Source organism: Solanum verrucosum, unplaced genomic scaffold, assembly GCF_900185275.1.
Source record: "Solanum verrucosum unplaced genomic scaffold, falcon-dt-bn FXZP01000049.1, whole genome shotgun sequence".
Taxonomy (NCBI): domain Eukaryota; kingdom Viridiplantae; phylum Streptophyta; class Magnoliopsida; order Solanales; family Solanaceae; genus Solanum; species Solanum verrucosum.
The window spans coordinates 7,093,857-7,120,898 of NW_026020221.1; the positions used below are offsets into that span (position 1 = coordinate 7,093,857).

Sequence of the window (27,042 nt, forward strand, 5' to 3'; positions counted from 1 at the left end):
TATAAACTTAGCCAAACATACTCTTAAGACTTTAAAATTTTATTAGACTTTATACTTCTATTTACTTTGCATTATTCTTTCAGAAAAATATTTTTTAAAATTTTATTATGAAACTTATTAAGTGGTGTCGAAATAACAAACATGAAGCAATGTGTGTCGATATATCAAATATTGCTTATAGAAAGATAGGACTATCAAAATCTTAATTAAAATATCTTAAAAGTGAACTAATTATATCAAACGAAATTTAAGTAAACTTTCCATGTAGAAATAAAAAAATAATATATATAATAAAAGAATTGCAAATTTAATCAAGTACATATACATATCATACATTATATGTTCTCATCCTCATCTATTACTACTACATTACTATTTTACACTGCACAAGACCCAAGTCCTCCTCTGGCTCGAGACCATTGATTAAAATATCATATAACTCGAATCATAGTATTACTAATCTGATCTTCTTGTAGCCTCGAACATGCAATTAAGACTAAAGCCACGGCCAGTTCCATATTATCATCCAATATATATCGAATGAGCAAGCGATATTCAGAAAATTAGGTCACGATATATAGACATGCGATCTCTTCGATGCTCAAGTTCCACCCTTACACCGATATAATCTCATGAAATATATACCATAGTATATAATTAATGCCCATTACACTTGCATACTACACTCACCTTTCCCAAACCCTACTCTTCGATTTCTCAAATCAAATTCTACCCATAGATTTTGTTGATGAAAATTGCCAATAATATTACTTGCAATACCAAGTGATTCTGACCGTCCGATCCCAACACAATGGATCCCACCCTCCACTTCATCTAACATCCTTTCCTTATTGATTAAAATCTCAACTCCATTTTCAAATTGCAATGTCATGTCACCTATCAAATGTCCGATTTCCATTGAATGGACGCTATCAAAACACATGTCGAGCGCTTCCCCATACACGTAACCTCTCTTCATTTTCCGACCAACTAACCTAACAATTTCTTCTCGCACCTTATTATACGCTTCTTCCACCAAAAAAGTGTATTCCGTGCCCGAATCGACAATAGTCTGGCCAGAACCACCGGCATTTGGCCGGAAAACCCTCGTAGAGATATTCAATTTTTTTTCGCCAATTTTTATCCCTAGCATACCAATTGTGTATGCTAGGGGGTCCAAATTAGGCATGCGTTGACTTTGAGGAAAAGTCAACAAATTTACGTATCGAAATGTACGAAAATTCGGGTTTTGCCCTAGGTAAAATGTTCCGGTAGGTTTAACCGTATGGTTACCTTGTCGAATCGGCACGCAATACGAGAATTTTTGTACCTTGGCTTGGGAGGCAAAAGAGAACCTTCCAAGATTCATTCCCAAAATACCCTCAGCATCATCGGACTCGGTAGCGCAACCAAGAATCAAAGGAGGGGTACTTTGGGAACGTGAAAATGTAATTTTTTCACGGACAAGATTACCCTCAGCCAAAGTACCATCAGCATAAAAATACGAGTAGTGGCACAACCGATTTTGGTCACATGACGTTGGAAGGGTAAAATCGGGAATTCTCGGCTTACACAAAGGATGACTACAAGGAAGGACGGAAAAAGAAGAGGACAAAGAAGGATCAAACGACGTCGTTGGCGGGGGTATTTTTGGAATTTTTTTATGGCACTGAATCCAAGAAAGTTGACTACCAGTATCCAGAACCATTTGTTGATTTTGTGGTGGTGTACCTATAGGAAGTGTAATAATAAGAGCCATAGAATATTTAAAAGTTGATTTATAATTCAAAGATGGAACTCTAGGCATAATTTTTGTATTTGTATTTTGATGAGAATTTGCCATAAGGGATGAAAGAAAAAGAGCTTTAGATGATGAATTATGTGATAATTGTGTTGAAATAAGAGGAAATGACATAGAAAAAGGGGTATTTTTTGCTAATAAAATGTAGAAAAAATTCAAGAATGTAACAAAGAGAAGAAGAATTTTTTTTGAAGATGAAGAATCCATTTTATTTTTTTTGGAAAAAGTGAGGTGAGAGTGTGAGTAGATGGATGTGTATTTATATATAGATTTAAAGGTTTAAAAAAAAAAAAAAAACCTAAAGAGGAAATAAAGGGAAAAAGAATTAAAAAAGAAAAAGAAAACGCGGTTTCTTTAATAGGGCTTTTTGTTGTTTGCAAGCTGGTTGTAATGATAACAGTTAACTACTTTTCCTTAGTGAGCTGTAGGTGAGACACTAGCTACGTTTTCACCAAATAGTACGATTCGACGGATTGATGTTGTTTGACTGGACGTAGAGTTTTTAAGAATTTTTTTAAAAAAAAATTACGATCTAAAGTAAATTGTTATTATTCGTGTAATTATAAATTATCTTATTAAGAAACTAATAGGCATTATAAAGTTAAACGGTTACCAGATATGAAAATATGTCACATAAATTGAGATGAATAAAAGAAAGTACTAATTTCCTAGATTTGCCCTTTGGCTTTTTCCTCTCTTTTTTTTTTGAACGTTTGATATATATTTTAAGATTCTGATTTAAATTTGTTATTGCATAAAAATTATTTAAGTAGGAAGTGTTCTAAAAATAAATTTAGAATTTGACGTTTATGAATTTTTACTATAATTTTTATGTTAATAATATAATAATAATTAGATTGACAGTTAAAAATCTATTAGTATGAATGTAAATTGTCAACTAAAGTTACTATATTCATGTAAGTTTATAATCATATCTTTAAATTTAGTTTCAATTCGATTCAAAACTTTTCATTAAGAATGAAAGAATTTTATCAAAATTAAAGGACAAATTGAATGCTGGTTTTTGGATAAGGAGATTTTCGAAATCAAATTAATTAAAATATTTAATTAGCATATGCAACTTGTCCTCTAGTTATTGTTTTCTTTAATTCCTTTAATTGTTTCTCTTCTCACTTCTTTTGACCCCATTTCCTTCTTGTCCTCTTTCTCTAATATTTATTTATTTTTGCCTTCTTTCGGCACCTCCCTTTCAATATTTCTTCTTTTTTCCCTCCACTAATTAACAAATACAAAATGATGTGGTAGTAATAAGAGAGTAAGTTTTGTGCACAAATAATATAAAGAAAAACTCATAAACAAAATTCTATAATAATTTGTAATTTGTCACAATCATAGGCGAACTCATGATTTGAAAATTTTGGGTGCACTAATATTAGCTTAGCTTAAATATGAGCTCTAAAAAAAACTTAAATAAAAATTAGTGAAACAACACTGTAGCTAGATTCAAACCCAAGTCTCGCGGGTAGTTTCTTTAGCTTGTACCAGTAGTACAATGAAACACCTATGTTCCTCACGGGTGCACTATTAATTATATCTTAATATATGTCAATTTCTCAAGATAGATATACTGATATACATATATACATGATTTTTTTCCTAGGTTAATGAGTGAACGTGTTCCCCCGCCTATAGAGATGGGTTCACCTCTGGTCACAATCTAAGTCTAGGCATATATTGTTAAAGTTTTGGTTCAACAGATCTCACAAATTTGTTTCTTCGACTATACTTTCATCGATCTCCCAAAAAATGTGTACCATATAAATTTATGGTAGAAATAGTTTGTCAGTTTAGAAGTTTGGCAATTGTTTTCTTTGATCATGACCAACACTCATTGATCATTTTTCCACCATAAGCGTCACATAAATAAAATAATCAAATAAAGATGCTTACTAATTTATTATAATAAATTAAATTACAATTCTACTAATCCTATTTTTACACGGTTCGTTTATATAACTTAACTTAGTCTAAAAACCTAGAAAGATCCTTAATTGAGCACTTTTATTAGATTATGTACTAAAGTTATCCCTTGCGGTTCACCTAATCAAGAATTAGAAACTTCTAAGAACAAAATCAAAATTTGTGTAATCAATTGTCTCATTCATTCAACAAAAAGAGCATTCATTTCTTTCAAACACACGTCTTTTGGCTGTCTTTAACTTTTTACTTTTTTTTAATATTTTTTCCTTTCTTATTAAGAAAGATTAATAAAAATATTATTACGAAGCATATAATAAGTGGAACTCAATCTTAAAATTATAATATATGATGATGTACAGTAAAATGTCTTCTAAATAAATTCTTTTTGTTCTCACTTCTCTTTCCTTTTAGAGTGTGTTTTGGTGTGAAAGAATTTATTATTATTTTAAAAAAATGAAAAGTTAAGTGATTTTATGTACATGTTAGTATTTGGTAAGTAAATAGACAAATATTTGTGGGGTTGTTGAGATTATAATAAAATAATGCAATTTGGAAGATAATAATGGTAAATTTTAATAACGACAATAAATTAGAAGACAAGAAAATTATAATAAAAGAAGTATAGTATTTAATATTATTTGGTCAAGTAATTAACCTACATATCGAGAAAATTAATATAAGAAAATAAAACATATTGACAGAATAATCACTCATAAACAAGACTCTTTAAACTAATATATCGTGGATGTTATTGTGTTATGAAAAAGACTTTAATTTATAAAAGTCCATTTTTTTCTTCCAAGAAAGAAGTTAAATATGAAATTAGAGTATTTTTTCCACTGGGAAATATATCGTTTTCGAAACACAATTATTCTAAAATCAAAATAATTAGGTCAGAAACTATTTAGGCAAACTCTAATAGGTCATGTGGTGAAAAAGAGGGTGGAGAGGAGACGATTAGTATGAATCATCCCTCAGAACTCCAACTCGACATATAACTTCATTGATCTCTCATTTAGGTTTTATATTTGTTTTTAAAATAATTCATTAAGTACTTATGTAAAAAAAAAAAAATCAATTTTTAACATCTGATACTGCTATTTTAAAATTTAGAAAATCATTAAAATTTATATCTTACCTCCACCTCTAAAACTCATAACATAAGTTATTTTTCAAAAAAACTTGACCAACAAAACACGACAAATTAGAAAATATTTCCGCCTCTACCAAATACATCCTTAGTGTTTTAATTACTCCCCCGTCTTAAAATAAGTCTTATCTTAGCAAAAATAATTTATTTAATTGAGGAGACCTGATTCAAATGGTGGGACCTTGTGCTGCAATCACACATTTGGTTTCAAGTTTTTGAAATATGTTGGTGCACATAATTTGGCACTAAATTCTATAGCCTATAGTAATAATATATGGTATTAGTAGAAAATAGAAAATTAAAAAGTAGTTCCACATGGTCCATTCTCAGTAGTTTGGTCACTCACAGACAATATCATCACTTGCTATTCCTTGTCCTAGACATTTTTTTTAAGTAGCAAATCTAACATCATGTGTGGAATTTTAATTATTTTTTCTCACTCGGTGTACGCTATCATATTGAAATTCAGTTAAATTTAAATTTACGCGGAAAAATTCCACAATAAGAATAAATCATTTTCTAACAAATGTGAATTCATATCAAGAGGACTCAAACTTAAGACCTCTTGATTAATGATGAATGGCTGGCTACTTATCATCGACCTCTCTTGTTGATTAAATTTTAAATTTAAATAATTAGTGGACAACCTCTAGAATGATCAATTTGTTATTGTTGTACTTCATATTTTTCTTCAATAAAGATGAAGCTTATATAACTCTTCTTCAATAATAATAATCTCTCTATCTCATTTTATATGTGCAGATTTATTCTTTACCAAATCAATTATTTTTATTGTGTCTTTTCAAATTCTATTTTTCATGAATAAAGTATTTGAATTAGTTGCGAAATTCATCAGTTGCTAATTAGTTTGTAGCTAACATAATTTATTTTTAATTCATCACTAAATAAGATTGAGGATGCATTTGGTTAGCCAAGAATAATAAAAATCTTTTACTAATTCCTGTTTTAAGTAGTGTTTTAATATTTTTGAAGAACTAACTGTGTTAACATATGATATTTTTATGTAATTTTTGTTGGGTTTCTTTGTATTTAAAAAATATTTGTTAAGAAAATATCTAAATCCAAATTCACACTAATAATTACAAAGTGTTTAGACACTTATATCGACTCCTTTACATATATAATTTTGGAGAGCGTGATTACCTGAGTGATAATGATGTATTATCAAGTATCAATCAATTAATTGACTACGTCTAAATTTTACATTAATTAGAGTAAGCTCATACTTAACCTATTGTATTGATTTGTTTCCACATAATTAAATTGTAATCTTATTGCTTTGATAACTCAAATTCAAAATATCTTTATTAAGGATAAACGAATTTCAATCATGTCGCTAGGTACTTGAGTGAATTTAATAGACATCCATCATCATTATCGAACTTCACTTCTTGCAGCTATATTTGATTTATTTTTTTTCCTTCCTTCCTTATCAATATGTATCATAGGTGATGTTTTTGTTTTTGTTTTTTATCCATTAGTAGCAACAATTTTTCTTTTTTCACTTTTCTCAATTTACTCAACATGTGTGTGGTGGTGGTAGTGATGGTGGTGGGAGGTGGAGCTCGGGTTTTTGATATGCTCATGCAACGTCGTTTCCTTGATTATGGCAGTAAGATATGTGTGCTTCAAATATCATGGGTTTGGATAGGTTGGTGATGCGATCGAATGTAAAAGGGTGACGACCAAGTCAATTTAGCATAGTTATATAGATGCTTCTAAGTGTTCGCGACTCTTATAATTTTGATCGTGACAAAATTGGTATGATAATTTAATTTATAGGAAATTTTTGAATATCTTATGTCTACGTATGAAATATAAAGGACCAAAATTGATGTTATTTTCTTTTTAATCTCCTAATTTTTAAAAAAATAAATGATATACTACATTTTTTATATTTTTAAATAATTAAACTTTAAACTCCTTATTTTATTTTTAATATGATAATTTGTAGTCACATAACATTTATATATTTGTTAGAGACCCTATTTTTATTTTTATTTTTATTTTTTGTTCTTCAATTTAGTACTCTATCAAGTATCATATCATAAATTGAGACAATAATAATAATAAAATGAAAGTGGCGAAAATCAATTGACGTGTTTGCAAAGGTTAAATAATTGTTCACCCTCTATATGTCATCACATAGTACAAGTTATCACGAGTTTTCTTCCACTAATAATAATGTAAACAATTAATTTTAAAACTCTCCACATTTGATTCTTTTAATGTCTTTGAATTCAATGTAGGGAAACTCGTGGAATATTTTACCAAAGAATGTGGCACAACAGATGAGGTTGTTCATTCATTAATTAAAGGACTCGAATTTGAGCTCTAGTTTGAAAAAATTTCTTGATAGTGACCGCTTCCTTTAAATGGCGCCCTACGTTGCGTGAATTCAGAATAGTCGTGCTCTAATACGGATACCAAACATCGGCTAAGAAATGAAAAAAATAATATTATCTATTATTTAAAAACTTTGAATTTATTTTTTATCCTTAAATATTTAATGTTCAAAAAAAAATATTAAGCGTTTATGAATATATATTTTTTCAAATTCATTATTACTATTTCAATAAGTTTTTTTTTTATATAACAAAAAAAAAGAGATAATTACGTTCTAGTGCAATCCATAAAATTACTTTACATAATTTAGCTAATTAGGTATTCAATGCTTATTTGAATTGATCCAATTTCATGACAACTCTAATTTGTAGGGATTAGATGATAGATCTGTTGATTTTTTTAAAAAGAAAATTAAAGCAAAAATATGCAGATATTTTCAAACTATTTTACTTTTTTCTGTACGCAAATTTTCCTATAAATTAATGGTACCCGTATTGCAGTACAAGCTTTTATATATATATATATATATATATATATATATTAATAGAAAGATCTACCTAACTAACCTAACCTATATTGAAAGTTGAATATGATATAATTATAAGTAAAAATTGGTGTTCATGGTTGAAGTTAAAAGTTTCAAAGTTAAATTTCTGCAAATAAGTTTTTTTTTTGAGTGAGTATTGTCGCAAACGGTCAGTTACATATTGAGGAGCCTAAATATGAAATGTTAGGTATTCTGGTATTAATTTTTGAAGTGTTTTTGAATGAATTTGGTGCTTGAACTCAAGGGGAAAGAACGAAATCAGTTTTTTATATAATAGTGCATAATATTGTATAAAGATATACCTGTTATAATTTTGTATAATATTATATATTTGATGTGTAATATAGTAAATAAAATTCACAGTGATGAACAAAATATATATAGTATATCAAGTTTTTAAATATTCTTTAAAAAAATTGTTTATTCTTATATACGGATGTATAGTGTATACCAATTTTTTTAAACATTTGATTTAAGAAATTGGGAGTAGGGTAAGGAAAAGAGTGAGTGAGTGAGTGTTCGTGGGGAGAGAATTATAAGATGGACAATCGAATGTTTACCAACAAAATAAAAATTCATATAATCAACCAACTGATCTATTAAATTTTTTTATATTAATTCAAGATTCAATTAGTTGAATGCTATTTAAGGGTGGGATAAAGAATTGTGCAACAAATACTCTAATAACTAAACTAAATAAAAAAAATTCAAGGAATGTGCAAAACAAATTGAAAACAAATAATATAGGCATGAGGTAATATGTTAGTTTTTAGAAAACAATAGATGATCATGACCACCAAAGAAAATAATAAGATAGCTAAATGAAATCTCTACACTTTTTTTTAATAAAAACTATTTCTTTCTTTAATAAGCTCTATAATGTACAAGTTCGAATAAATCAAGATAGTAAGTTGAGTATATAATATTGGTAATACGAAAAAAAAATGATCATGACCTATTAGGAATTCATGAGTCAGATGATTGACTATCTAAACTCTTATCATATTATAAGAGTTTAATTCTCCACGTTGTAATACGCTACGTATTTCCCTTTTCCCTGAGGCTCCATTTTTTATTTTTTTTTATTTTGCATATACTAGTACAAAATGTCTCATGTTTTTTCTTTATATATATTTTATTTTATGCGTAGTGATGATCAACAGTTGCAATCAATAAATTTGAAAATGAATGCATGCAACAAACAATGGCAGGTTCATTTGTATGCATTCAATTTGTTGCCTTCCTTATAGGAGACATCAATTAAATAATGCTACTATTTCTAGGCGTTTGAATATTAGATCCCAAATCTCAATAAATTTGACTAGTTTTAACTTGTAAGAATTTAGACAACTTTATAAGTAATGTAGGAGTTAATTTTGTCTCTTGAATGATTTGATTAATGGAAAAATTATAAGGAAAACTTATATAAATCTCATCAATTAGTTTAGGAACTAATTACTTAGGTACATTCTAATTTGTAATATTACACATCTTACAAGTTTTTGGTGCATCCAGATAAATATCTCAGGAGAGTTTTTGGCCAAAAACATGCATCCTTAAATTATATCACCTACTTAAATAACATCTTTAAATTATTTTTCTTAACAAAAAAACACCCTTCAATTATTTAAAATTCAACAACTTTCATCCTTTTCCTTCATTCTTTTGTTAAAATTTGTCAAAAATTAATATTTTTTTCATAAAAACATGTACAATTCATACTACTCTCAACAAAACTCCCTAAATCACTCCAATAAATTAATTCTCTTCGTTCAAAATACATCTAAAATATTATCACAATTTTTTTTAGCAACAATGATTGGCATTATGTCTTCCTTTTGATTAGCAATTTTGTTTTCATTTGATTTGTATCAAAGAATTAGTAGTTGAAATGTTTTTTTCTCATTGAATTTGCAAGAAGTGGTGTCGATCGAATACTTATACTTCTAGTAATGGAGAACGAAATTCGACGTCCTAACATTGCTTTTCTTAACCACAAACAATGGTCTCAAAGAATTTTAATTTCTTTTTTTTGGAGAAACCGGTAATTGAATTATAGAAAAAAGTTTTTAATGAGAATAGTATGAATAGCATATGTTTTTGTGTGGAATTCACTAATTTTTTGTCAAATTTGAATAGAAAGATGGAAGTTAAGTTTTAAATACTTGGAGGATGTATTTTTGCTAAGAAGGATAATTTAATGATGTAATTTAAGTTGGGGCTATAGTTTAAGGATGTTTTTAGTCAAAAACTCATCTCAGGATACAAGGGGTCAAAATTAAGTGTAATTTGTTCTAGATACACTATATTCAAGTGGATTTGCATGTATCTGGGATATCTAACAAATCTCTCTTACCTCCCTCACCTTCCTCCTATCTAGCTCACCACTCTCCTATATATATATGGTATCGCAGATACATGTGAATCACACTAGATACACGCTAGATATATTTTTTATCAAGTCTAATTCGCATGTATCTGGGATATATCACAAATCTCGCTCGCCTCCTTTCCCATTTCACTCGCCTCTCTCCCTATTTAGTATATTGGTAGCAAAAATACATGTATCTATATGTATTCTCCTCAATATATGGTAGGGAACTCTTAATTAGTGGTAAGATATGTAAAATTTTAAAAGTATAAGTAATATTAGCATATATGATAGTGAAATATGTCATGTAGTTTGTTTTTTTTTTTAAAAAAAAAAAGTACATTCGATAAGAATAATGATTTGAAATAATACAAATTCCTCTTAATTGCTCAATTGTATTGCTTATGAAATTGCTTTTATTTCGATATCTTTTTTTGAGGATATATGTGATGAAGACAAAATTGATGCATTGAACCAGCATAAGATGTCCATGGAATTTATATATTTTCCTAATAAATCCCATCTAATTTTGGCTTGCATATCATTAATCTGCCAAAAAAAAGCAACTGCAAGAATTATTTTAAAAATAAAATCTTGGAAGTTATTCATGTGCTATCAACAATTAATTTTGATCCTGAGAATATATACTACTGCTATATTATAATATAGTAAATGTTTTAGACAAATTCACAGAATGTTTGTGGTATTGTCTAATAATTTCATACAATATTATATAATGACAAGAAAATATTTTTTTATTTCACCCCTGGTGTTACATCTTTTTATCTAGGTTCAATGAACAAAATTCTTTTATGTTTTGTTCAAAAAAAATTAATTTAGATCTGTTGTAGGGACCCTATAATGTCTAGGGAAATAAATTGTCAAAACCTAGTGAAAAATATTTAGTGTGGATGTCATAGACTTTAAAGGTAATGATTCTTGTCATATTTGATGTTTGGTTCCCAAAATAAATAAAATAGAAATACACAAATGTTTTTGTATTTATTGTGCTACATTACAAAGAGGAGTTAGAAGTTGAAGGAGAAAACCTAAGGTGAAGTATCAAAGATCAATATAAAGTTGAGATTTCTCTATTTTTAATTTGAGGTCTTACGTTTGGCAGAACTATTGCCAGTTATAAATTCTGCAATATATGAATTTAAATTTAATCGAGTTTTAATCACTATAAGTCTACAACAAAAGAGACCTTTTAGTGGTAATAGATTTTTCATTAAATTGCAATATTTATTATCATAAAAACATTTAGCGTCAATTAAATTAATGTTATTATATTCAGAATCGCTAAAGTATTTGATGACATTTACATACACTATTTGTTGTAAATATTTAATATTATATTATTCTCACTAAATATAATATAACTGTTAATAAATAATTATCGCAAAATCTTTTATTTATTGTAATGGATGTTGAATTCAAACATCGAGTGAGAAACAAAGGATGACGATGTATCAAAGGCTCCATTTATAATTACTTTCTATCAACCCATTCTCATATTAATATATTAATAAATGCATTTTATACAATGCTTTCCTTCTACTTCAAGAGGGTCCTCGTGGGAGATGGGGACATGGGGTTTTGAGTATATTCAATTAAATCAGTTTCAATGAATCATACAGATATTAAAATATGGTCTGTGGAAAATATCATAAAACTCTGTAGTGGACAACTCATAAACTTATTAATGCAAATAAATAAATAAAACAAGTTATTAATTTTCAGAACATACAAAATATAATAAATATCGTAAATGCATGTAGAAGTTACAAACCGGATAATATACAACTTCTGATTTTATAAAGATATGATGGTAGATTGTTGAATTGGTCATCTTTTATATCCAGCAATTGAAGCAACGTGTTATATGATAAATCGAAATATTGATCGTGCTATGAGCAAGACAATTCCGAAGAAATGGTAAGAGGAAATCATCACCAAGGTTCTCAATATGATGATTTTATTTTGGGACCGAATTAGTGAAGATATATAGACTATGTTTATTCTATGAAGCTACATTATTTAATTTGAACAAAAAAACAACGCGTAGATGTTTAGATATTACACATTGTTATTATATTTGGTGTATTCTCATAAATAAGATTAGAAGGATAGTGTATACGCAGACCTTATTCCTACAAGATAGAAAGGTTATTTTCTATAGATCATTGGCTCATGTAAAAATATTACAATGCAGTTTTAAAAAAGAAACAACGAAAAATGAAAAAGTCAAAATAAAATGTTAAAGAAAGCAAGACAACGCATACTAAAAATGAAACAATCATAAGGATTTGTCCTTCAAATGAACTAGTCTTTAATTTTTGTCCTTTTTAAGTAAAATGATTTTTAATTTGTCTTTAGCAATTGAACTTATACTAACAGGCTATAAATTCTTTTAAAACGCATAGCATAACTTAAAATGAAATTATGATACAAAAATATATACTTATGCCCCTGGTAAAAAGTTTTTTGCCTTGAGGAGAAAAAATGATGATCAACACAAAATATGGGCAAATGACCCTTGCGACTTACAAGTATACATTGCAAAATTCATATCTTTTATGACACTTCTAATCCACTACATCTTGCTAATGCTAACCATTGCTTCACTGAGATTATATGAAATATCTTGTTCTCTTTTCATGTTTGTTCCATCAACATTCCCAATTTTCATGAGAGAGTAGAAAATTGAACTAGAAAAGTTCAAGAATAGATTTTCAAAATGAAATTGCTTTAATGTGGTCCTCATGCTTTTTTCTATTTTTAAGGGGTGGGGGTCTCCCACAATATGCTTCGTACCTGTTTTGGGGTCCAAGTAATCCAGTTTTGTGTCGTATAGGGCCACTAAACAAGGAAAGCAATCTATTGTTTTTCTATTTCAGGGCTCGCTCAAACTCGAGACCTTTTAGTCAAAATGATTGAGACAACCAAAAAGATGAAAGCAAATGACAGCTTGCCACTCATAAATTTGTGTACAACAATCACATGTTCTTGCCAAAAACCCTACCATAAAAGCCATCACATGAACATTATGAAACAAGGTAGAGTCCCAAAGATATTGGTCCTAAATAACAAATAGGTACTTTATTGTTTGACAACATATCTCACAAATTTCCATTCCTCTCTGTGCACTCAATAGGGCTTTGGTAAAGAAAACCATGATTTAGCCAATCGGTTAAGATGTTCGCGACCAAGAAGTACTCAATTTTCTTTCAGATAAATTCTTAAAGGAGAAAAAAAGGTCAGAATGCAACAAGAAATAGGTCTAAGATCTTTATGAGCATAGTCAGTCGGATTCATTACTTTGCTGGACTTTCATCTTCGAAAGGGGTACTGTTCACAATATAAATGCCATCGAAGAGGAGTTTAACAGGAACTAACTTCATACTAATCAGAAACTTAATTTTGCTTCAAGTTACTACAATAATCCCAACTGGAGAGAATTCATTGACATGTTACAAACAAAGAACGTATTTTAAACATGAAATACTTCTATTGATCTTATATAAGAAAATTAAGTTAGAAATGTCTTAGCACAACACTAACCATAACAAAAACATCTTTTTTGGATCAAATAAGCTTCTGTGATGAATGGAAACAAATCCTCAAAATGAAAGGCAATTGCAAAGAGTTGCAAGTTCTTGATTTAGGAGATAATCACCTCAATGACACATTCCTCATGTGGTTGGAACTTTGCAAGGTTTAAACTTGAAATCAAATAAATTGCATGGATCCATTATAACTTCAAAAATTGACAACATGTCTCCCCACTTTCGAATCTTGAATCTATCTTACAATGTCTTCTCGGGAAACTTATCAACGAGTTTGTTTCAACATTTGAAAGTCATGTCAAACAATGAAGTCACTAGAACATCTTTATCTTGGAGGAAGGATATTACCAAAAATTCGATAACAATTGTAAGCAGGAGACTGGAGCTTGGACTTGTTAGAATTTTTGACTGTTTAAACTAGTATTGATGTTTTAAGGAACAAATTTGAGGGGCATATTCCAAGGATTATGGGAGATCTCATGGCAATTCACGCATTGAACTTATCTCATAGTGAATTGCAAGGTCATATACCATCATCACTCGGAGATTTAACCTCAATTTGAGTTTCCGAGTGTTGATGGTATATGACATTGCATTCATTATGAGATATATTCAACGCGCGAATTACAACGACATTTCCCATAATATTTGACATATGCCCTACAAATCTGGTACTTGAAAGATCAATACTAATGTAAGCCGTCAAAATTATGACAAGTTCAAGCTCAAGTCCCTTGGTTGCAACTGTTGTTCAAACTTGGTGATCTCCTTCTCCAAGATATTCTAGTAATTTCATTGTCTAATCAATTGACCTCATAGCTTTCAAATGTTGAAACAAACTCGTTGGTAAGTTTCCCAAAAAGATATTGTAAGATAGATCTGCAATTCGAAGTTGGGGAAACATGTCTTCAATTCTTGAAGTTTTAATGGATCCACACAATTTATTTGATCTCAAACCTAAACCTTGCAGCTCTGGCAGAGTTTCCAACCACATGAGGAATGTGTCATTAAAGTGATTGTCTCCGAAATCAAGAACTTGTAACTCTTTAAAGTTGGCCTTCATTTTGAGGATTGACATTTGAAATTGCAGACTGCTCATATAGCTGGTGGGATACGTGTGCCTCTTAAAAGCCAAACTCCCGTTCTGCTCGCTTCAGCACAGTTGTCACCCTAACAAAAAAATCTGGTTCTTCTTCCTTTATATCTTCCAGTGACCTTGACTCGTGTTCGTCGGCCTTGAACCAGATAACAGCAAAAGGAAGACTGTCAAAGTTTATAATACAGAAAAAATAACAACAGTTCCATTAAACATCAAGCACCTCCTTTGTGTATCCAGGCTTCACAAGTCATTTTGTGGGAGGGATACGTAATATAAGTTAAGAGAATTTCTTCATGACATCAATATCTTGAATGTTTTAGTCTACTTACACATGCAGTGAATATGAATCAAGAAACATACCTCCTTGAATCTTAGCAGGATTAGATTTGAAACTGAGGCCGACTTTGTTTTATCCCACCTAAAAAGGTGTCAAAGCAAGCAATGCACTATGAGTTGAGAGGCATAAAGATCTACAGACATTGCTAAATTTAAATAGTTACGACGACCACTTCACAAAATGATGCTTAAATAATTCTCTGCAGTGACAGAGCATCTGGAAATAAAATAGTAATCATGAATTTTACAGGGTGAAAATATCAATGCTTTACATAAGATCAAGTTAAAAATAGCAACTTCAAGCAAAAAATTAGCAATTAACATGCATACACTTTGCATGGATGAGTGGATAATATTTGCTGAACATATTTTGTGTGGTCCACTTGACCAATATACATCTTGTATTCAGGATTTCCCATTTTCAGTTGAGTGAAAAAACTTTATTAGTTACTCACGCAAAGAAAAGAAGACATAGTATGTGTAGTATGTGACAATCTTATATTAGACTAATGATATTCACTTTTCAGCACATTAATAAAAGAAATTGGCAAGTTGTATCCTCCATAATCATGAATATCATATTTCACAAAGTGAAAGAGTGACTAGGCATATAGACACAATTGGATGTCCTTTCTAAAGAAACAAGTTTTCTACTGTCTACTTCCGGTATACTACTTGTATACGGGGTTTCATTACCCCAAATTACATATTAAATTATCAAAGGAAAAATATATTACGAGGCAATCTTTTTTGACATAGTTGAAAAGATTTCGTGTTTGCCTATCTCAGGGAATGATACTGAAGTGAATACATGTTCATTGCATCAAATTAGGCTTAGCATACATACCTCACAAGCATCAACTCATTCACTGAACGCCACATTGCTCGCCCTACATCTTTAATGGATAGGTCCCTTGCACTTCTCCCATGCCACAACTCTTTGGCAATGTACACAACTTCTTCAACATCTACCTTTAAGAGTGAGAAAACAGGGATGAAAATGTGTTTCACGATACTTACTAAAAAAAACTGAAATAGCATGCAAAAGACAATTGAAAAAATGAATATTTCTATTTTACTGATCAAAAACTACTAAGAGGAACCTCAGTATATTCAGATCTTCCATCCAGCTATTGCTCAGCTATCATCATTAAGGTCAAGAGTGGCACTTAAGGACAACTATCATGTCTAATCCCACACCTCTACGACATCGGCCTCGATTTATTACGTGCCTAAGACTCGCATATAAACCTTCCTCTTTGGGTAATTTCAAATTATCTGAAGAAAGGGAGATGGAAGTATCTGCAAGCAATAAAGGAAACAAGACAAACTCAAGTGGAAGTTGAGGAGATCCACTGCTACAGGAAGCTTCCATCCACATGAGAGCTAATCTCTGATATGAGACTTGAATCTATAATACTTCATTTTTCTGGTCGGGGGGAGAAGGGGGCAGCTTAAAAAAGACGTGCCACTGCCACTGGATTAGACATTGCATAATACGCTCTAACGTTGTAGAATCCATTGCTAAGAAGAAAATAGATTAGGCATTCTGTCACATACAGCACACACCGTCCAGGACCCAAAAAATAAAAATTGTAGGACTATACATATAAGAACTTCACATCCTTTAACATCGGGTTCTGTTTTAATGCTATCAGTCTGCAGGTTAATTCCTTTATGACACAAATAGCAATGTTTGCCTCGACAAACAATGTCCCATAAAAAGAAAAAGCAAAATCTGAGAATTAAAATTGCAGCTCCTAACTTGATGACTTCAAGCAAGCAAATATAAAGTGCAAGTTCAGGACTTAGTACCTCCACTTGCATGGATGTACCATATAGCAACTCTTCATGCTCAATAAGGCGTTGATGGAGGATTTCGTAGTGATCCGTATCAAAATTCACCACTGGTTCCATATGGACTTGCAATCCAGCAAGTTGAGTCGCAACATAGGAAGCCATGACTTGCCCAAAAATTGCAGGTATAGTCCCCAGAACTGGAATGATGCGGACCCTAAATCCAGGCACTATCTGATATCCACATTGTAAATTTTAGATAATGCTCAATGAGTAATTTATTCAGATTAAGAGATGAATATTATGTAACATGTAGGAAAGAGAGTGACTTTTCTTATACAGTTTAAAGTTTAGTGACATGAATCTATTCTCATAACGTCTGAATAAATTATAGCAATTGCCAAATTTAGCAGTTCAAAAAGGTTAAATTCTTACTTGATAATCTGATGGATTTTCTTCTTCTCCGCTTGGCCCTTTAAAGGGAAGCAACTTTGCCTTTGGTTTCTCAAGAGAAAATACCACAGGAATGCCACCATCAATACCATGATCTTTTCTCAAACGATGTCTTACCTGCTCAATTAGTTTTCCAAGTAATTCAACTCAAAGTAAACAAGAGTATTACTAAAACAATATTTTCCATTTGTTATACATGGTCCAACTGTAATTCCTGAATATTCCTATGACTAAAAAAGTCATTAAGATTCTGTTGACATAACAAAAGTTGACAGCATGTAGCCCAGGTTAAAAATGCGAGATCGAGTATGTTTAATGTATCGGTTTTAAAGTGAATCAAATATCAGGGTAGACTATTATTACAAGCTTTAAGAAACCATCCAAAATATGGAGAAGTAGTCCCATTACGGGAGAGATCCATATCCTCAAACATAAGAGTTGTAGAAGTGTTTTAGCGCTATCCAGTAAGCCAGGTGATTTCATAAGATGCTCATTTAGCTTCACGAAGTTAAACTTATCTATTATATAATCTGGTGGATAAAGGAAGTCGACGCTCATTTCAACAAAAAAATTCAATCAATTATAGTAAGTGGAGCTAAAAATCAGAAGATTCCACATGCTGCATGTATAGTGCGATAAAGCTCCACAAAATTACTTACCGCTCGAGATAGAGGATCATTGGTAGACTCTCTTAAGTCAGCCACGCGAATTCTTGTTGGATCAGCCCTTGCGCCAGCTCCAGTTGCAGATAAAACTTTCAAACCTCTTCGAACACATGCAGCGAGAAGTGCCACCTACAAAGAGTATTACATTGCAATAATTCCTAACTGAAAAAGATTCAAAAGGTATTGCATAGAGCCATAACTAATTAGAAATAAGTACTAAAATAGCCATGCCCTTGATTTAATGATTCCATTGAAAGCTTTAGCATAATTGCATCACTCAGTTGTTTTCTCAAATACGTACCAGGACAGAAGGTAAAGAAACTAACAATTTCTATTGGGAACTGCATAAACTGATATTCGCAAGTGCCAAGCTCTTCTCTATTTTTCAAGAATTCATAATGAAGACAGTGTAAAAGAAACTTATGGTTCAATGGGGATCATATGATTCAATCCAAATAAGCAATGGGATTGCTATAATTCAAAAATAGCTCCAACTTGTTACTGGACTCAATTCACTATGGAAATCATTAATAGAGAAGTTGCCCTAAGAGAATAAAGAACATTAAGATCAACCTTATTAGCTGCATACAATGTTATAAAAAAACAGAGAACATGGAAAGAAAAATTCATCATCCCTTTCCACAAGGGAAAAAGGGGGTGATGAAGACAAAAATTAAAGTATGTCCTAATTTAATTAAAAACCATAAGAAAATAAATCAAGGCAGCTGGAAATGAGGCAATAAAACTGAAAAAATGACAATTCATTCAACTCAGCATGCAGGTTCTCAAAGATCATAATAGGCCAGTAATGGTATATTGTACTTCATAAATTGTTTCCCGTTTCAGCCGAGATAGAGAAATTGTTACATAAAAGGAGCAGCAGCAACAAGGAGTGAAGGGACACCTAAGCAAACCTACCTTTGTGTCGATATTATCAATGCAATCAAGGACAAAATCAGGGTGGCCAGACAGAATTTCTTCTTCAGACGATGAATCATATAAGATAACTTTAGCATCTATATGGCACTCTGGGAAAATTGATTGGAAGTGCTTCTTGAGGCACAAGGCTTTTGAGGTACCAACATCTTCTCTTGTGGCAACAGCATGTCTATTTAATGAGGAGACCGACACCTTCAACATAATTAGCAGATATCAGATATTCACAAATATAGAGGTAACATTTCTTTTAGGGAACTTGTATAGCTAAAGCAAATCATGCCCACACAATGACCCTTCAACTGCATGGAGGAGAAAACATTCATTCTTCAGGCTCGCCTTTCTTTTACACGAAGACTTCTTTTTTCTTTCCCTTTTTATTTTTTCTCGATAGAATAAAGGATTTCATTGATAAACATCCCATGGATGCGAGCAAATACAAAATACAGCTAGTTCCCTGGGCCCAAAGACTTAAATTGATTTTTGGATCACAAGCATTAAACATATTCTCCACAGAATAGCCTAATCACATTACCATTAGTTAACACAATCTACAACTTAGTATTCAAATTTTAGTGCCTAAAATTGAAGTTTAAATGAACAGTAATGCAATTTTCTGTACCCTTTAATATCAGGCAATGCCAGCTTGTCCTACTCACAATTAAGTTAAACTACACCAATGGAATGGTTTTAAATATTTTTTGAGATGCAGTGTCCTATTCTAAATGTAGAGGCACTTAGTATAACTGAGTACCGTATGCAATATCCCAAGGATTCCAAATCTTTGTAAGTTCCTTGCATTGCAATATGCAAATTAGACATATATTTAGACATCCAAATCATCTCTTAAGCCAACATGAAGAATTATATGAGAGAGTATAGCAGCTTAAAGGGAGCTAAGCAAAAGATTCAATTAGATTCCACTTCCATATAACTACAAGAAACAACTACCTTAACTCCCAATCAAGAACTATCAATAGTGCAGAACACGTGTCCTTGATGGATAGCCTCCACATCAATGCCAATACCCATACCATATAGATCAACTTTAGATGGGAAACAAAAAGGAAATATCTACATTAGCAGAAGCATACTCATCCCCCCCCCCTTTTTTTTCTTCCTAGTCATGCACACGAGCAAGAAGTCTAACTTCAAGGATCAAACGATCAGGTATGATACTCTGGAACACAATTTGACTTAAATTTTTCATCATTATTGTTAATTATGGTATCCAAGTCTCTAGTAGAATGTCAATAATCTATAGTTCTTGTAGTTCAATAACTATATGACGCATCTCTAAATTTTAGGCAAAGGAAAAAGGTGATTGAAATCTGAAATTTCATTTTTATCGACTTTGATCCTGCTTTAACAAATAAGGAATGGTGTAAAGAGGAAGGGAACGTTGTAAAATGAAACAGGATAAGGGACAATTAAACACGTGGATACGTTAGAATATTTTGTGACAAAAGAATATAACTGGCAAGAGATTAAGGCAGAGTAATATATAAGTGAATCAAATTGCCTTTAAAGACTATACCTGATCGAAATCCACAAGGAGTAGCCTACCAACTCCTGACCTCAGAAGCATGGATGCAGCATGACTTCCAACTCCTCCAAGACCAATTACCACAACATATGATGCAGTCACTTTCTGTTGGGCTTCAAGGCCAAAGAACTGTATATTCCTAAGAGGCCAGAAAAGAGTACAAAAATTAAGAGCAAAAATGCAAGTGTCACCATAACCAACAGTCATTAGCGTAATGTCTCAAATGGAAACAACGTCTTGCATGGATGTATAGAGCTGTAAATGAGTTTTGTTCGTCAAAAAAGCATGGGCTTAAGTTCAGCCTATTTATTTATCACACGAGTTGACCTCGAGCTCTCTGAGAGATTGAGATCACACATTAAACAAGTCGGACTTTGGATAAATGTATAAGCTCACTTGTGTTCATGAATAATTTATTTCATAATACCTCAGTAGATATTTTATTTTATTTTTTTGATGACAAGGGAAACCCGCAGCCGTTACCCTTTGGATGCGCACAGGGTAAAACCTCCGCTCCTATGCAATAGCTCGCAAACCACATAGGAGAGGTAACCCACACTAGGCAAGCCTGGTGCGACGAGCTCAACCAAGAAGGCAAACCCCTTGCTTTCGCTGGCAAGGGGTTTCGAACTTGAGACCTCCAACATCAAAGTCTCAAGCCCAAACCATTGGGCCACCCCGAAGGGTATACCTCAGTAAATATTTACGTCAACTGAAATGAATATTTTAGTAGATCTTCTATATTCAAGAATCAAATCTAAGGATAAAAATAGAAAAAAGTACATTCAATTCTCAGTACTCTAATATCTCCATTTTTCCCTACTTCGCATATCATACATACACCTAAAGAGAATCAACGACCAAGAGAATGATGGTGAGGAAAAGAAAGAAAGAAAGAAAATGAACACAACAAGCACATAGTGATCTCTGTTTTCAATTCTGAGGAAGGCTGTATTTTGTGCAATGTTACATCATGAAGCCCGTTAGAGCAAAATGCCAAAACATGGCAAGGTTTCTCTCGCTACATCATGTATGATATAGAGCTATTCTTCCTATCCTCTATGCAGTAGAGATATAGGTCTTTTTCCAAGGATATTTCACTTGAACAATCTTAGAAGAGACAGGAATACTGTTCTCTATTGCTGCAACTGCCATTTAGTTGGCTTGGTCACAGCTAGTTTTCTTACTTGTACTCCTTTCCTCATTATTAAAATCTTCTTGCCTTAATATAATTCAAAAGAAAAAGAAAAAAGTATGGCTTACCTGGTCAGTTGTTCAGAAACTACTTCATCAGTCAACGGGTTTGGAGTAGCCAGTCCATTACATTTGGATCCAGGAAGCCCTGATGAGAATCAACGTTAAACCAAATAGAACAGAAATGATAATACCAGGCAAACATAACTTTTAACCAAAGAGAACAGAAAAGTACCATTTGATTTTACTGCCTCACTTGTATACACTTTGCCAACACATCTGCAAAAGAAAGTTTACAGTCGTCAGATTTCAACTCCAAGCTTCTTAAGTAGAAAAGACCATGTGCAAGATGATTAAAATACATTAAAACGATTCTAACTTCATCAGTTGCCAAGTCTTCTCTTTTTCTGACAGAGGTGAATCAAGCTTTAAGAAAATTCTAACTTCATCTACAACAGGGGGTTGGGAAGGGTAGGCTGTAGGCAAACTTTACCCCAACCTTTGTGGGGTAGAGAGGTTGATTCTGATAGACACTCGGCTCAAGAAAACCATTTTTTCAAAAATATGCTTGAAAAAACAACAACAACATCAACATACCCAATGTAATCCCATAAGTGGGTCTGGGGAGGGTAGAGTGCACAAGATTACTTATGTTAGACCCTCAATCTTAAATAAAACATTTCCAAGCAGTTTGAGCAGTAAAAACAACGAAATAATAGAGAGCAGTACTCAACATACCAAGTAAAGAACTGAAATGACAACAAAATAATGTGATAACCAAAGCACAAAAAAACACAGGTGATAACCAAAACCGAAAAACAAGAAATTGTATGAACAGTGCCAATACCCATTGGTAAGAAAGAAAGACCAAGTACAATAAGCCGAACCCACAGGAAAGCAGAGAGCGTTCAACTACCAACTAACCTTCTACCCTAATCCACGACCTCCAAACCCTCCTATCTAATAAAAGATTCTAACTATCCCTCTTTCTTACAAAAGAAAATCTAGTGTTAAAAATATTCTAACTTCAACAGTTGCTTAAATTTTCCCTCTTTCTTACAAATGTGAAAGATTCTAACTTCATCAGTTGCCGAAAAACTCATCTTTCTTACTAAAGCAAATCCAGTGTTAAAAAATTCTAACTTCAACACTAGCCAAAATATTCCCTATTTCTTTACAGAGGCGAATTCAAAATTTAAAAGATTCTAACTTCATCAGTTGCCGAAAGATTCCCTCTTTCTTACTATACGAATCCAGTACAGCCGCACCCACTACTTCGTTTGAGCAATACACTCCAATTATTCGTTTAAATCTACTACATGATTTCAAATATTACTGCTAAATTGAAATATTGAAGAACTTAAAACTATTTTGTATGAGTTAGAAATTACTGGTTGTTTATTGGCAGTGGATCGGAAAGAAGCTTTGAGATAGCAAGTGTAGCAGCAGAACCCAATAGAGCTCCAGCTCCGATGAATGCTAAAATCTTGACTTTCTCTTCCATCTTCGTTCCCGTACCCCAGCAGCCACCTTCACTCTACTGGTGGCCACAAATTTAGGTTAAACCAGTGAAGAAGAGAAGCATGTGGATTGGATTTTGGATAGATAAGGGAGCCAGAGATGACCGACAAAGCCCAATTGGGCCCTGAATAAATGGGTTCACTGTATATGGGCAACAAGGCAAAGGAAAATGTGAAAGTTTCCTCCGGCATAGATTGTCTCCTCAACTTGTATCGAAAAGTCCGTTACGGGTTTAAACAATAATAACAACCTATACACATCTTTATTATAAGTTAGTTACATGCTTAAACTATAATGACTATCTATTACACACCTTTTCGATACAAATTCAGATGTAATTTATGTCTTTTCCCTTTCCTCTATATACTCAGCATGCGTTTTGCAATACATTCAAAATATTTATCCAGTTGAAGTTGAAGACGGAGTTATGTACACTTATACTTGAGAAGTATGAAATATTGTTCATATTATACTTTGTTTGGATGGTTGTTGCTTGTTGTATTGTATTGTATTCTTAATTTAAATACTATATTTATTTTGGGAAAATTATATATAATAGCAAACTATTAATTCAAATTAAATGTTATAAATATAGTTTGATTTAATTGTACCCCATAGTAAACTGTTATTATTTTGTCTCTCTCCTGGTGAATCTCACTCGCCACTCTCGTTCTCTCCTTCGCCTCTCTCACTTTTTATACAAACGCAAATGTATAAAATGTGTTTGTGTTTGTATAAAGCGAGAGAAAATTGTATATATACATATATTTTTGTTCCCCTCTCTCCCCTCTCCCAGATCTCGCTCTCCACTCTCCCAGATTTCGCTCGCTCGCTCACTCGCCTCTCTCACTTTATACAAAAACGCAAATGTATAAAATGTGTTTGTGTTTGTATAAAGCGAGAGAAAATTGTATATATACACATATTTTCGTTCCCCTCTCCCAGATCTCTCTCGCTCGCTGACTCGCCTCTCCCACTTTATACAAACACAAATGTATACATTGTGTTTGTGTTTGTGTTTGTGTTTGTATAAAGCGAGAGAAAATTGTATATACAAATTCAAATGCATATATTTTCGTCCTATACACTTATGATTATACAAATATGATCTTCCCCTGCCCAGTTTTCTTTTGTCTTTCTCTTTTTTTCGCTTTATACAAACACAGATTATACAATTGATCTTACGTATATGCATACGAAAGGAGATTATACAACTGCTTTCTTTTGTATATGTATAGCGAAATATACATATTTATGTTTGCTATGGAGCGCAATTATGCAAATTATAGCTATAACATACAAATATGGTTTTTGTGTTTGCTATGGAGCGCAATTATGCAAACTATAGTTATAACATACAAACATGATTTTTGTGTTTGCTATATGTGAAAGTTGCTCTATTTATTTTGCTTGTTACTTAAATTGTATTTTATCGTATCATTTAAATCTATCTTTAGGTTACAATAGAAAATCTCATTTCATGTAAGGATTGTTTTGGTGTGATAATGTCATTATCTTAATATTTTTTATCATTTTATCTCACTTATTGTTTAATTATCTTATTTTATCTTTTACCGTACTTTTTCATAGTAATTTAACTTCGTACTATACTTTTTTGATAGGTTTATCATTCAAATTGTTGATGTGTGATACTACTTAACAATGGAGAATAATACAATCTATTTAAATGTTGTATTCATTAAAACATTATACTATAATACAATACAAGATAATACGATTTATTACAAAAACAATAGGTAATAACCATTCAAACAAAAGTGTGAATGTGCTTAAATATAGCTTTAAATTTTACATATAATTTCTAGGTAGATTTGAAATTTTCATAATCCAACATTAAAAATTTAAATAAAGTGAAAATTTATTCCTAAGGAACATAATATTTTGTATGGGCTAAAATATTATTACAGAAGTCAATTATTATATTAAAAAATAGTTACATTATTATTGTTATAGTTATTATGTATGATGAGAACATTCACCGAGAAATCACAAATTGTTAGATTTTAAACCATGGGTAGTTAAGTCATTCAATTATCACATAATATATATTAAAATGAACCCTTGAGGGTTCAACATCTATTATATGTGTCTGAAAAAATAGATACACTAAGTAATCGAAGGGGGCTCAATATCAACTATATATACTTAAAAAGCTATTTTACTCATGTATAAATAATATAATTTTCTGCCGAAGAGAACCCCTAACTGTAAGGTGCTTCCACCGCTGCTTGTATTGATATTTATATATATCTTCCCATGCCACTTGGGAAAGATGATTTCACAACTTGTAAGAAATTTCACAGTTTATTACATTAAAAAAAGGGTAGTGCCTTTTGAGCATTTAAATTTGCATGAGGCTCATGCTAAAGGAGATCATAAAGTGATTAGACTATTTTATATTTACACGCAGCAACTGTATTATAATTGTCTCGACAAAAACCTTTTTGATAATTGTCTTTCAATGTGTAAGTTTTAGATTTTCCTGAACCTTTACTATGTAGCATATATGGTAGTATATAATTATTCACATACCATATATTTCTCAAATTAAACTTTTTTTGATTTTAATAGTTAAAAATGATTGAAGTGAAAGTACATATACAATATCAATTAACCATGTTAAGTGAAAAATATATGTATGAAAGTTGAAAAATGGATATTTCACTTTCAGTGATTTGATGTAAATATCTTATGCAAGTTATTTTTTATCAAGTTGATATGTGATGTCCATGACAGAGGAATGGGCCGATAAGGACGGGTTACATAGGAGGACTGACAGACTTCTATGTTGACAAATTTGTGAAGAAGGGATGCACATGACATTTTAGGCCAATCTCACATCAGAATGGGAGAGGAAAGTCGAGAGTCTAATACAAGTTCACATGACATAGTCCAAGGGACAAATCTATCGGGCTTGTCGGGATAAATCTGTGAGGCTAGCTTGTTAAGTCAAAACAGACAATATATGTCATGGGTGTAGTCATAACAAATATGGTATCAGAGTCGAGCACTCTCTCACTCCGGTGTTTCAAGTCAAATATAATTAAAAGTTTCCTCTTCTAAAGGTAGGGGTGAGAACTCCATTGCACACAACGCATTAAGCAAGAAGTTGGAGCAAAACAAGGTGCATCCGCGGGAAAGAATCATAGTAGAAATGCATGTCATTATATCAGATTTCATTCACTCTAGAGTTGAAATTAATCATGTGTTATCTATAAAGATTCGTCATCTCAGTCTCTTTTTGATGGAGCAAACTTTAGCGAAGACATATGTGATGCTTATGACGAAGGGCTGGACACAAAGAATTATTTGGAGGCTTCTAGGCCGTCAAGCTTCTGAAGAAGGGACGGAGAGAAAAAGGCGAAATGGTCTGGTGAACCCTTATACTTGTATGTGTTTGTATTGTGAACTCTTCTACTTGCCCCTTTGTCATCTGAACCCCTGAACTTATCAAAACACAATATTTTAAACACTATTTTTTACTTGGCATCCTATGTGGCAATTAATATCAAAGAGCATGTGACACACACCTATTAGGAGCGTGAGACCCTTGGAAAAGGGTCTAACAGTGACATTAGGGCTTCTTTTTCCCCCAAATTTCTTCTCTATCGTTTCTTGTTATTATACAACTCTCTTTTTATGAAAAACGCCATGAAAGACATAACACTACTACCAAAATATCTTACACTAACATTAGACACAAAAATGCAAAATCCCTAATAAAATTC

The 27,042-nt window shown here is 31.8% G+C and overlaps 2 protein-coding genes across 2 annotated transcripts; both read right to left on the reverse strand.

The window, feature by feature from the left end:
* Positions 1-265: 265 nt before the first annotated feature.
* Positions 266-2,021, reverse strand: LOC125831312 (aspartic proteinase PCS1-like). Its single transcript, XM_049510511.1, has one exon. The coding sequence runs from the start codon at positions 2,006-2,008 to the stop codon at positions 668-670; it is 1,341 nt and encodes a 446-aa protein (XP_049366468.1). The 5' UTR covers positions 2,009-2,021; the 3' UTR covers positions 266-667.
* A 12,812-nt stretch (positions 2,022-14,833) lies between these two features.
* LOC125831263 (tRNA threonylcarbamoyladenosine dehydratase) lies at positions 14,834-23,426 on the reverse strand. The gene is made up of 11 exons (XM_049510459.1): positions 23,164-23,426; positions 22,008-22,051; positions 21,842-21,920; positions 20,570-20,717; positions 19,015-19,227; positions 18,091-18,225; positions 17,414-17,548; positions 16,997-17,212; positions 16,029-16,153; positions 15,206-15,263; positions 14,834-14,981 (listed from the first exon to the last, which is right to left on the reverse strand). Exons 1-11 carry the CDS (start codon positions 23,274-23,276, stop codon positions 14,871-14,873), a joined length of 1,377 nt encoding a protein of 458 aa, XP_049366416.1. The 5' UTR covers positions 23,277-23,426; the 3' UTR covers positions 14,834-14,870.
* Positions 23,427-27,042: the final 3,616 nt, after the last annotated feature.